Source organism: Pseudopodoces humilis, chromosome 2 (assembly GCF_049639895.1).
Source record: "Pseudopodoces humilis isolate 2021_Gansu_Grassland_sample_001 chromosome 2, ASM4963989v1, whole genome shotgun sequence".
NCBI classification, from domain to species: domain Eukaryota; kingdom Metazoa; phylum Chordata; class Aves; order Passeriformes; family Paridae; genus Pseudopodoces; species Pseudopodoces humilis.
The window spans coordinates 90,027,151-90,039,700 of NC_142201.1; the positions used below are offsets into that span (position 1 = coordinate 90,027,151).

The 12,550-nt window shown below is 37.9% G+C and overlaps 1 protein-coding gene across 1 annotated transcript in view; it reads right to left on the reverse strand.

Moving 5' to 3' along the window:
• The window catches only part of CFAP91 (cilia and flagella associated protein 91), a 29,616-nt gene that overhangs the window by 10,423 nt on the left and 6,643 nt on the right, over positions 1-12,550 (reverse strand). Inside the window, exons 5-11 of the mRNA XM_005524027.3 lie at positions 11,483-11,664; positions 10,625-10,802; positions 10,135-10,292; positions 9,707-9,889; positions 9,417-9,559; positions 3,203-3,319; positions 56-127 (exon numbers count right to left, since the gene is read on the reverse strand). Of these exons, the coding sequence (XP_005524084.2) occupies positions 56-127; positions 3,203-3,319; positions 9,417-9,559; positions 9,707-9,889; positions 10,135-10,292; positions 10,625-10,802; positions 11,483-11,664 (1,033 nt within the window). The remainder of the gene's footprint in view (positions 1-55; positions 128-3,202; positions 3,320-9,416; positions 9,560-9,706; positions 9,890-10,134; positions 10,293-10,624; positions 10,803-11,482; positions 11,665-12,550) is intronic.

Sequence of the window (12,550 nt, forward strand, 5' to 3'; positions counted from 1 at the left end):
CATCATTCTGAAGACTGACATTAACAAAGAGTTACCATGTTAACAAACAGAATACCATGTTCTGAAGAGCCCTGCCTCGGAGCAACTTCTGCAGACAGATCACTGCCAGGTCTATTTCCTCTTCCTCCTGTCAGAACATAACAAATATCCACACAACAATTATGTAATTCTTTGGAGACTGTGATTTCTGTAGATTATCTGTCTAACTGTTAAACAGTCTAACTCATATCCTGTCTTTCCTTGGTTGTTTCTGAACACCATTCTTCTAATTTCTAGGGAAAGGAAAGTGAGTCAGAATAACATGTACTTCCGTGTTTTACAAGGGATGGGGAAGAAAGGTTGTATAATTAGATTCTATTTGAGATTTTACAGGGTCTTTAGAGATGAGAACCTAATGGTAAGGAGACTTTGATGGAGAAAATTACTGTATGCATTTTAAGTAATATTTGTAGCTTGACTGAATCCAAGTTTGCAAAATGAACATCAGCTACATTAATTTAACAGGCTGAGACACTAAGAGGACAGAATATGTCCAAGAGAACTGTTAAACACAGAAAAGGGTTTTAAATTGAAGAGGAACATATACAATTTTTCTTTTGATATTTATTCCAGTGGTGATCTTTATCAGAGTAACTCAGTAAATTTAAGACTCAGAAAGTGATTGTTTGGAAGTAAAATTAACTACAGTCCATTGTGATTTGTCTCTTTGAGAACTTTACTGGCCTAGCATTGTGTGATTGATACCTACTTGGAAGAATGACAGAGCATGTGGTGGGAAAGGGAACATGACCACAGAAGGTAAAAAAAAAAAAAAGGGCTTATTTTAAATAGAGGAAATAGACAAAGCACAGATGGCAGTAGTTTTCTAGGTGAGGGGTTTTCTAGTTTGGAGTTGACAGTAGGAAAAGGATAAAATCCACTGGGTGCCTGGGAAAGATAGAAAAATCTTAAAATTGGAAGCATGTTTTTTTTAATAAAGAACCTATGAGGTCTGCATTGACATGTGGTATTTAAGAAGTGCTGGAAAAACAGGGAAGAGTGTGGGATGAGAGAAGTTATGTGGGCTTGATTCTTAGTTATGTTTTCTCTTAGGTGTTGAAGACTGAGTTTTCCCAGCGCAAAAGGAAGCGTTCCTGCCGTTCCATACCAGCACCCGGGAGGAGCAAAGCAGAACTAGCGAGAGGACTTTTGATTTGGTATGTTCTTCTCTGGAAAAAGAAGGGATGAATTTCCAGTTCTAAAGAGCTAAACTCTACCACATCACCTGGCTACAGTGTGAAATCCTTTCAGGACAGTTTTGGAAATGTTGATGGCACACATACCAGTAAGCCAAACTGCTTGGTGTGATATTAACTAAGATTAGGTTTGAATTTTTATGAGGAGTATTTTTCTGTACTTCTGTTTTTGAATGCAGCAAATGATGCCTTAGGAAGTGTAATATCAGCTTGTCCATCTGCCTGCTACAGACCAGCAGGATAGAATGAGGGGACATGAAAAGCCTATCATGTCCTGCAGGAAAAAAAAAAATAAAATTAAGGATATAGAAGAATCTAGGAGATGGCTGCAAACTAGAGGAGGCTGGAAGAAAGTCATAAAGTAATGAAGGAATTCAGAGGTGCTCTGTGAGCTTTTGTGGCTATTAAGCCCATTAGAAATGACTAGGGGAGAGAAGGTGAGGATGCTTGCAGTAGTGCCTCTCTCCCGTCCATTCTCTCCACTTTCTTCTGGCACAGTTCCTTTCCAAGATCCTCAGTTCCAGTGGGAAGCACTTAGCAGTTGGTACTTGTATGGGTGTGTGGCAGGAAGAGAAGCATTAACAACAGAGAAAAGCCTTGTTTTCACTGCTCCTGACAGCCACCCGGTAGGAGAAACCTTACTTGGATTTGTCAAGGCAGGAGATGTTATTGCTGTTCTTCAGTGGCTCAAGTGGCCTGATTTTACAGATGGAGCTTCACTGGAGAGCTCCATCTTTCATGTGTTCCCATATAAAGATTCTTGAAAATGTTGACAAAATTAAAACCAAATGTTGACAAAATTAATGAAGATGGAATTCTATTGTATTGGAATTCTTAAAAAAAAACCCCAACAATAATCTGTGAACACACTCAAGAACGGCTACAAGTGTAGGAACATTTTTCTGATTTCTTTACAGGTTACATCACAGTATTTAGAAATCTGCCAAACTGGTAAACCTAAACATGTAAACTCACCACTGCAATACAATATCTAATGCTTAGAAGTTGGTAAAGATGTGGAAAGCTCTCCCTGAGGAGATAAGAAATTCTAGTTGCAGTCATCTTAAAATAGACTGCATAAAACATAGAATATCATGCTGCACAAAGAAACACAGCAACACAGATGATTTAATAAGGCTTTCTCTCCTCCCTTTCATGGTTGTGTGGTTCTTAAATTCACAAGTTTATGTGGCAATTCTGTCTGATTCTTAGTACATCATGAAAATGGTGTTAGTAAGAAGACAAAACAGTCCACTGGGGCAACCAGCTCTTAAGTATGTTACTTTAAGAAAGGAAAGGAAGTTGCAGCTCCCCTAAAAAGTAATTTTTCCCTACAGCATATCACATCCCCCATGACACATCATTACTGCTGTTTCAGTCTCTGCAGGAGAATCATTATCTGTGAACTGGTGCATGCTCATCAAACACAGCATCCTGCATGATGACAAGACTTCATTCCAAAAAATTAATGAAGTGCATGCTCAGTGCTAAGCAGCCAACGTCTCTCTGACTTCAATAAGTCTAAACTTAATTGCCTCACTGGATTATGATAGTGTTGTCAGATCAGAAGGTTGGAAGCTACTGAATAATAATAGTAATAATAGTAATCGTAATAGTAATAATAATAATAATAATAATAATAATAATAATAATAATAATAATAATTTATTATGCCTTTTTGTTGCCCAAGAACAAGGGAATAACATGCCTACTAATTTATGTCTTTATAAAATAAAGTTTACTTAAGGATTTGGCCAACAGATACTGTAAATTATTTCAAATCTTGGTCTGCTAGTATCCTTACAGAATAGAGACAGAGTCTTAAGAAATAATGATGGCTATTTTTAACATGGATGCACACAAAAGATAAAACTACCTTCTTTCATTCCCTGGGCATTCCTCTAACAACTGTGTAGGAAACAATCAGGGACCAACAGGGAAAAAAGTGCTAAAACCAGCTCACTTACAATTGATGGCTTTTCCAGGATTAGAGTGGGTGGCTTAGGAACAGGGCTTTCTATTTTTTCACAGACAGGGGAAGGCTTCTTTGGCTCCTTGAGTTTATTCTTCTTCTCCAGTAGTGCCTGCAAAAGACATCCAATTTAATAAGAACATGGGTAAATAGAACAACATAACAAGACCACTCCTCTAGATGCTGACTGTTGCTGACCACACTGACAACACGGAGCTGAAAGCTTTGCAGGCTTGTGGTTTCTATTTCTTACTGCACATCAACTGAAAAACTGAGTATGGTCATAGATGAGGCTATTGGTTGGTCAGAAGACATTGATGGGAATGTCAAAATCATATGTAAGAAGGAAGCAGGAGTTATTTTACCATATTAACTAAAAAGTCATCAGCATTTGTGAGTCACCTAAAATTAATCTAAAAAGGGTATGAACTTCATCTCTAATTCTCAAATAATTAATTTTCTAAGAATGCTATAGCTCTTTGCCTTTAACAATAGGTAATGCTTGTTACTGTGGTTTAGAAATGCTATGCACTCAGGAGATTTTATGAAGGGATCACTGGAAGAAGGTATTGTCATTGTTCTGTGACAGTGAAATGTCTTTGTATGATAGGCTGTTACTGCACGAGATTGAACCAAATGACCCCTTCCTAGCAAAATATGTTTGCAACTCTGCTCTGCTCATCTACAACTGCCCAGCAGCCCAGTGGCACCCACAGCAACTGTACAGGTGGACTGGGGGCAAAAGAGAAACTGTTTTGTCCAAAAACTTCCATCTACCAGGAAAATGCCCTGAATGGTCAGCATGGGTTTATCTTGCTTGCAGCTGATTGGTGGCAGATGCCACACTTTGTCAGCAGACTAGAGTGCCACCACAGCCTCAGCTCTTGCAAGACATTTTCAAACTGTTTAAAAAGACCAAGTCCTGCCAATTTCCCACCCAGCCCCTTAGAACTAGAAAGTCAGATAAGCATTTCCAACTGCATGACAATGCTTGCCTGCTGCAGGACATCACACTTTGGCTTGCAAAGAAAAGGAAGTATATCCATTTAAATCTTCAAAACTATAATCCTATTACTCTGTGGATTGGATCTTTAGTCTTTATTATTGAAAGATCATATTCCAGCAAGGGAAAGTGTGCCTTTTCCTTTTTTCACTCTCCCTCTTTCAAATGTTCAAATACAGTATTTCACCAGGGAAGGAAATCAAAAGAAAAACTTTAGAAAAAAGTTCAATGCTGAATTTATCTCTCCAGTAACAGGAAACTGATGGCATTTGCACAGAATTTAATTGTGAAATTAATGAAGTTTTGAAACTCCAGTAGTCATTGTACAAAAACCCTTCTTGCATGTAGGATCTGTTCTTTCAGGCCAGGATAATGAATTGCTCCAGAAAAGGAGAGAGATTTCTAGGTGGAGGGGATAAAATACTTTATTATTGAAAGCTTCTTAAATGGTCCATGTTAATAATGCAAGAATCAGAGACTATAAACTGCTTTTCAGCCATGTTAAATGGTTATAGTTCAAAAATGTTGAGAGACTTGTTGAACTGTGTTTTGTATGTGAAGACCTTAGAGCTCTCTACCATGAAGATTATAACAGTGCTGGCTATGATTTATAAGGAGATTTGCATGGCAGGGCAAGGGAAGCAGAAAGAAAAAGCTGCTGTAGTTGTGACTCTTTTGAAAACAATGGCTACTATGTTTATTAGTACAATCTCACATACATAAGAATTTTTCTGATAAAACTGTGGCCTCCAAAAATGTTTCCTGCTACCCAGAATAACAAAAATATAACCAGACTAACAACTTTTAAAGAAAGAAAAATTTATGATTAATTTGGACAAGAGGGAATCCTTATTAATGTAGATTTGAGATATACTGCAACTCTTAGAAGTGGCTTTATGTTTTCATGTCAGCACTATCTACTGCCTGCTTGGCTATCTTTATTAAGTAAAAAAAATGCTTAGCATTTGCTTTCTTTAATCTGATGCTTTAAATTATTTTAAGATTTTAATATAAGAAAAGAAGAAGAAAATGTAGGGGTTTTGCCTTAACTAGTTCTGCCTAACTTAGCAAGTTCTCATTTTTGGAAAAAAGGACACCAGGACTCAAGAATCACTACAAAAATACTTGATTTTAAAAGATAAAAGTACTAAATTTCTGAGCAACATACACCAAATGTTAGTGTCATGCTCCACTTTTCCTGATACATTCTTTTATTCAAGCAGTAGGTTCAGAGTCAAGGTAGGATCTGATTGGATTGGACAGTGAAAGAACATAAGTCTCCTGGAAAATGCAGTGAACAGCAATGGCACTCATGCTTTTCACCATACACTTTGGCTTCCCAACCAGCTTCTGAGAGCTCTTGACAGGATAATGGCTTAAGAAGCAACCCTCCATTCAAAGAAATCATTCAATCCGTTCTTTAGATTCCTCCCTTATCTTCTCTGTGATCCTCCCCATTCCAGAAGATCCTAGGTATATTTGATTTTCGTATACAGCACAAACTATACAGTCATGGTTCTCCTTCTTCCTTTGGGGATTGTGGCATTACAGAATCACAGAATCAATGAGGTTGGAAAAAGATCTCTGAGACCATCAAGTCCAACCTATGGCTGAACACCACCATGGCAACCAGACCATGCCACTGAGTCTATCTTTTTTTTTATGTCCAGTCCTTCTTTAAACACCTCCAGGGACTGTGACTCCACCACTTCCCTGAGCAGCCCATTCCAATGCCTAATCTGTGAAGAAATTCCTCCTAATTCCAACCTAAACCTCCCCAGGTGCAGTTTGAGACTGCGCCCTCTTGTCCTGGTTGCCTGGGAGAAGAGGCCAACATGCACTTGGCTACAGCCTCCTTTCAGGTGGGATCATCAAGGACAGGCTGCCTTGATGTCCTAGGCAGTGCAGCATGGCTGCTGCATCTTGGCTGATCAAGACTGACATAAAAACTCTCAGAGCTGTCTGAGCATGAGCCAACTAACACTGTGTGGAGATCTGTTCTTGAAGGAATAACTGCTTAAACAGCCTTTCCTATGCTTTGAAGTTGGCAGAGATTTTCTCTAGAGACATTCTTGGCCCCTCTACTTCTCTACCTCTTTCCAGCAACCAGATAAAGGAAAACAGAAGGTGAGAATTGTACCTAATGATGCTTTAAGAAGTTTCTGAGTCTGACCTCATCTTGACCCAACTTTTTGAAACCAACTGACACTTCATCCCTCTTGAGTCACCAGAGCACAGAGGGTCTGCCTAAAGTCATGTATGGTTCTGCACTGGGATGTCTTCTACCACCTCCTCCATTCCTTGGTGTATTCACTTACCTAGTTGAATTTATTCAACTAACTATTGCAGTAGTTATCTGTATTAGTATATTATGTCCTTAATGCCTTGGATTTTCATACTAGGCTGTCTATATAATGGCTCACTTGCATTCCTTAAAGCACTGTGCTTATCTGTGCTGGCTAGGAACTATCTTTCTTTGTCCTTTTACTGATCTGTCTTAAGATAAAGATTTTTGTTTTTAACAGTGATTTTGAGTCACTCCTGTTTCTGCCATGTTCGCTTATTTTAGAGAATTATTCAGACTACTGAGTGTACATAATACTTCTGATAAAGGTTTCAGGATGGTCCTAAAAAAAGTCTGCTTCTAAAATCACTTCTTTTTGGCTTAGTTTCATGTCTGAAAGAAGCAGCTCTCATTCTTAGGAGGAAACAGATCCTTTTTGTAGTTACTTGGATTATTGCTTATCCCTTCTAAAAAACTTTAATCTTAGGAATACCCTCAATATGGCAAAAAAAAAGGGAATATGATAAGGAGAACTCATCAATCTTTCCTCATATTTGGGCAGAGAAGCAAGCCTTGGAAACTTCCTTTATTAAAACTAATTACTTCTGATGCTAATATCTAGCATTCCTCCTATATTTGCCACTTGCTTCCAGATAATCCAGCAAAAATTCTAAGAACTAATTGTAGAGCTAGATCTCTATGTACTGTCTGAATTTTCTAGGATTCCACTTTATTCTAGGATTATGCGAGAGAATGTATAGATTAAGTGTGCTAGGAGAGCACTAGAAAAAAGCTTTAGAACAGAAAACTGATCTGTCTACTTAGCTATAGAAATAAGGCAAAGCAACACAGTGCTCTGGTAAGATGATCCCTAATTACCTGCTTTAAACTTCTTTTCTACTGTATGTGATGGGAGGTTTATTGGCACAATTGGGACTGCTTATTCCAAGTGGTCAGAGAGCTCCTCTCAGGGAGGATTCTCCTAAATTCTATTAATGCAAGTACTCTGCATGCTTTACTGCTCTGTTTTTGATAGCTCCAGCAATATTTGAGGTGGACCTGTCAGCAAGACTCTGCTAAGCCAGAACATGCTATAGCCATCAAACTTCAAAAGCAAAAGCCTCTGATAGGAGAAGTGACCAGGAACAGCCACAGAGCTCAAGAGCTAATTAGGGCAGTCATTGCTTGATTCTCTGAACAGAAAGTTTGTTTAAATCTAACAGTGGCTGAGACAGTCTGGGTGTTTCACAGTGTCAGTACTTTCTGCTTGTCTGGAGCAACCAGTCTGGAGTCTATTTCTGTATATCTAAAAGCAGCAGTTAAATGTGGCATAATGAATTTATTTTGTCATTTTTGCCCATACAAAGGAAATGGTTTGTGATTTTAAAAGAATATACATTTGGAATTTTTGTGGTGGGGAAATGAGTATTACTTGTTAGCCTCTCAGTTGCTATAAAACAATGCAGACCAAGTGATCTACACTGATTTAAGAAAGAAAATGTGCAGAATTGTCTGCATTTGTTCTGCATTCCATCTTCCTTTGTCCATCAGTTTTTCTTTGAAGAGACATTATTGTGTGAGCAGCCACCATTTGGCTGCCCACACTTCTCTGTGGCTACAGTTTGGGCACTTCACCACAGTCTTACAAACCATGAAGAGTATTTTAAGCAAACAGAATACAATTGCTGTAACTGGAATTCAGCTCCAAAAGCTTGGACTAACATTCTGCTGACAATGAGAACCATGTTATGATGCAGATTACACAATTACTTCTTGAATTTTATGCAAACCCACACAACCTCAAACCCCTTCAACACTTCTGTTTCTTTAAAACTACAAGTTTTGTCCTTACTCTTGAATGATTCCTGTAGCACTCGAGATTTTCTTTGAAAATTTTCTTTCTGGATAATAATGAGATCTTTACAAGATCCAGCAGAATTTAAACTTGAGATAATATGATTGATTTTTCAGAGCAAGATTTCAATTTAAAAATCAGCAATAGCAGGTTACTGTCTGCTTTGAAGTTATTATTACATTACACCAAACCAAAAGAGCTGAATGTACATACATATATATATATATATATATATAATATATATAAATGTAAGTGAAATTTGCCAAGCTTTATAAATTAGAGTCACTATTTTCCAAAGATACAGCAGCCACCCAAGAATATTCCTGATTTTATGTGAAGGTAACCCTCAACAGCATCAAAAGAAGTGTACTTAAAAGTAGATGTAATTTACAAATATTGTGATTGCATATGCAGATGAGGCACTTCTTTCCTTGGTGGTTAATTGCATATATGGACACCTCATCTGCATGAACAGTTGTGATAAATTAAGATATGCAAAACGCTATTAGCATGTTTGCAAATCAGATGCTGTTCTTAGGGAACAACAGTGATTTGCATCCACCGTGGTGACCTGATTTTATGAGTGGGGTCATTTTAATCATGCTTTGCTGCAGATGTTTTTACAGTATGTATTTAAAAAGTACATATAAATAATGTGCAAAATTTTTAGAATATGATTCCAGATTTTCTTTCTTTAATTATTGGAAGCTTGACAGTGTAGTCAGTAGTGTATTATAAAACAGAGCAATGAGAATGAGAAAAGGGTGAGAATTTCAAATTGACATAATATGTTCCAATCCAAATACCTGATCTGTAGGAAGACAGATTTGTTTGTGCTTGTTTTCTATAGGATTGGAGTAGAAGCAGGAGAGTACTGATGGGCTGAGTATCAGAGCAGTCAAGCCTGTAACAATCTGCATGTTTGATCCATGCTGTCCTAGAAGCTGTTTTACAGAGTAAGAATTCAGCACAGGAAATTGGGAAGAAGCTTACACATCTTCCCAATTGCATTTATGAGCAATTCAAATCTAAGAGGAACTGACATGCTGCTGGATGCAGCTTCATACCTGGTGAACTTGTGTCAGGACTGCATCTAGTCTTCCTGACCTTTTAATATAGCCAGTCTTAGTGATAGTGCATTTAGGTTTTGGAGCTTTAATCTTGAACTGGGAGAGAGAGTGCTGGACAGATTTTTCCAGTTCACACAATCCTAAGATTATAAGATGAAGAAAGATTATAATACATACAAGGATTTCAATACAAACAATTATTAAGTAGAGGAGTGATGGGAGGAGAAACCTGAATTTTGTCAACATCTCAAGTATCTCCCACAACTAAGTCTTCCAAAATGCCTTACCTGCAAAGGTGTTAAGATAGAAGGTTTTTATAGCATAGTAGTCAGAATTGTTGTCTGGGAAAAAACCAATTCGAGACAAAGGAGCGTATGTTTCTGATGAAAAGTCATTATACTCTTTGATGATATCTCGTCTTTCTAGCTTTCCCATCCAATTCTTCCTCTTAGCTATCAGTTTCCTGAGCACTGAAAAGGAAATACAAATGTGAGATGGCAGTTCACACAAATAGTTCTGTAAAAGCCGTATCTCTGTAAATTCACAAGAGCTTTTGCTAGATAAAATAAAAACATGACAGACCAAATGCTGGCCATGCACATCGATATTGTGGATGCAACCTATTTAGTTTTGAATAGATGGTAACCTTGTGAAAATAGAAGTACCTTGTCTGAAAACTGTCTTATACCCCTCTCTTCCTGTCTTTCAGACTTACTTAATGCACAGTCATGCTGAATCTTTCTTATTTTCTCTTCTTTAGCCTTCTGATGGTTTTGCCAGTGGTTGTTCAAGCGCATGGCATTCAGCTCATTTTGATTCTCCTCTCGCCTCCACAGCAGCTTCTTAAAGAGTTCCATTTTAACCTTCTGCAACCTGCAAGGAAAGAAAAGGTCAGACAGTATTGGGTGTACTCTGCAGTGTTCTGTGCAATGCTGTCACCATCAAATCCTACATACCTTTACAAAGAGCTCATATTGCATATCTCATATTCAATCTTTCATTTTAAAAAGGGAGTTAAGCACTGGTAAAATATATTGTGGTAGCAGACCTGTAGATTAATTTTAAGAAAAGCATCCCTTCCCAAAATCAGGTATTTTCACATAAATAGAAGGCTTGTACTCTTCAGCCAATCCCCTAAACCCTCTTGCTCCTTCTCTATTCATCCAATAATTAAAAGAAATAAAAAAGTATAATTGGATTCCTACTTATCTATTTCCTCTTCTCTATAGGCCCACTCCTTCCTTTCCATAGCCTCCATCATCTTCAACCTCTTTGCGACATTTGAGGGACTGTCCATGGGTGGCAGAGCTGCTTCCCAAGCACGTTTTTCCCGGATGCGGTCAATAATCTCCATCTCAGCTTGTCCTGCTGGCAGCCCCCGACCTGACAGGGACAAGAAGCATTAGCTCTTTGGGAGATTGGCAAATCCTACAAATAGCCACCACCAAAAAGTATAAGAGGGCTGGATGGGCACAGGCCCACGTGTTAAACACAAGCAGAACTGTCAAAAGCTAGAAGGAATACTTCTAAGACCAGTGAGATTCTACAGTATAGAGGAATGGTAGGACCTTCAGTTGCTACAGATCAGTGCACATTAACACTGGCACTTCATTCTTCTGCTGCTTTTCTAGGAAGACGCTTTCTGAGAATGAGCACCTTCTTTGGCCTGTGCAATGTCCATCATCATTACAGGTGAGACATGGGAGAAGATCATCACAGGTATATTCCGGGGCAGCAGTCTTCATACTGTTTTTTTTAAACAATGTTCAACTCAGAGCAGCTGAAGAACAGTGGGTAAATGGAATAACTGCTTCTAGTTCACATTTGTGAAACATGACCTTTTTATATTGAATGGTCTTCAAAACGCTTCATGAGAACAGCACCATTAAGTAGGGAAATATCATACTTATTTTAGAAACAGATAAAATAATTGCCCCAAATGCACACAAAAAAGCACCACCAAAGCCGGCAATAGACTTGAAAAGACAAGAAAATAAAAGAAATAAACTTCCTGCTAAAGAGGCAACATGATTATTGTAATTTATCTTAATTTCACAACTCACCCCAAGTGAGTATAGCCAGTGTCAGAATTTCAGGGACTGAGCCACTGCGAACTATATATTCAGGGGAGTAGGGATCTGTCTGTGCTTCACCATCCCTGTAATCTGTCTGTGTTCCCAGAGTTCGGAACATGGGGACAAAGACCCGTCTGTCTCTTGCAGCTGACTGGACACTCGGCTTTGTCCTAAAAAGAGGTGTGAGATGGAAGAAGATTGGTCACATTCATTAAAAAAACCTCCAAGCAAACTAATGAGAAACACATCAGTCAAAGGTGGGAGTCTTAAATGTGTTTCAGTTTATCTTAATATTACTCCCATTGGAGTAATAATAAAATAATAACAAATAAATAAATAAAAGAATATCATTATCTTTAGTAAAAGCAGACTGAGGCTATAGTGAGGCTGAAACATACTCCTTAAGTAAATAATCCAGAAATCTTCTAGTTTCAGCTCTCATGATTATTACATACAAATCTTCTCTACGTATCCATTCTAAAACACTGTGTTTAATGGACACAAAATTGTTGAAGTAACATGAAGTAGGACTGCTTCAATTTAGCTTACATGTTCCTCTTTCCAACAATTCCAAAATAAAAATTTAATTCTGATATAAGCACGTGCAATTTCCACTCTACTAGAAACTGAATTTTATTATGTGACCTCAGAATTTGGTACTTCCTGAAAACCACATTAAACTACATCATGGATGCTCTACATCTCTGAGCAGCATTGCATCTATCACAGAAATTGTAATAAAATATCAGAAAATTTTCCAACAACATTTCTGTACCAGAGAATCTTCTTTGCAATGATATCTCTTCTAGAATTCAGACATCTAGCCTTCTGTTTCAAGTGTCACAGTCTTAATACACTAGAGGCATGTCCTTTATTCACAAAGCACTACTTATATACTGAAAGCAAATTCTGAAACAGGCCATCACCTGTTTCCTCTGGAATTCTCAATGATCAGAACAGCTTACCTCTTAACAAGCTTTTCATATTAGTTCTTTATGAAAAACAGTGGTCACCAGCTAAATAGTTTCCTGATCTTTTTCTGGTGAGATGTTTTCC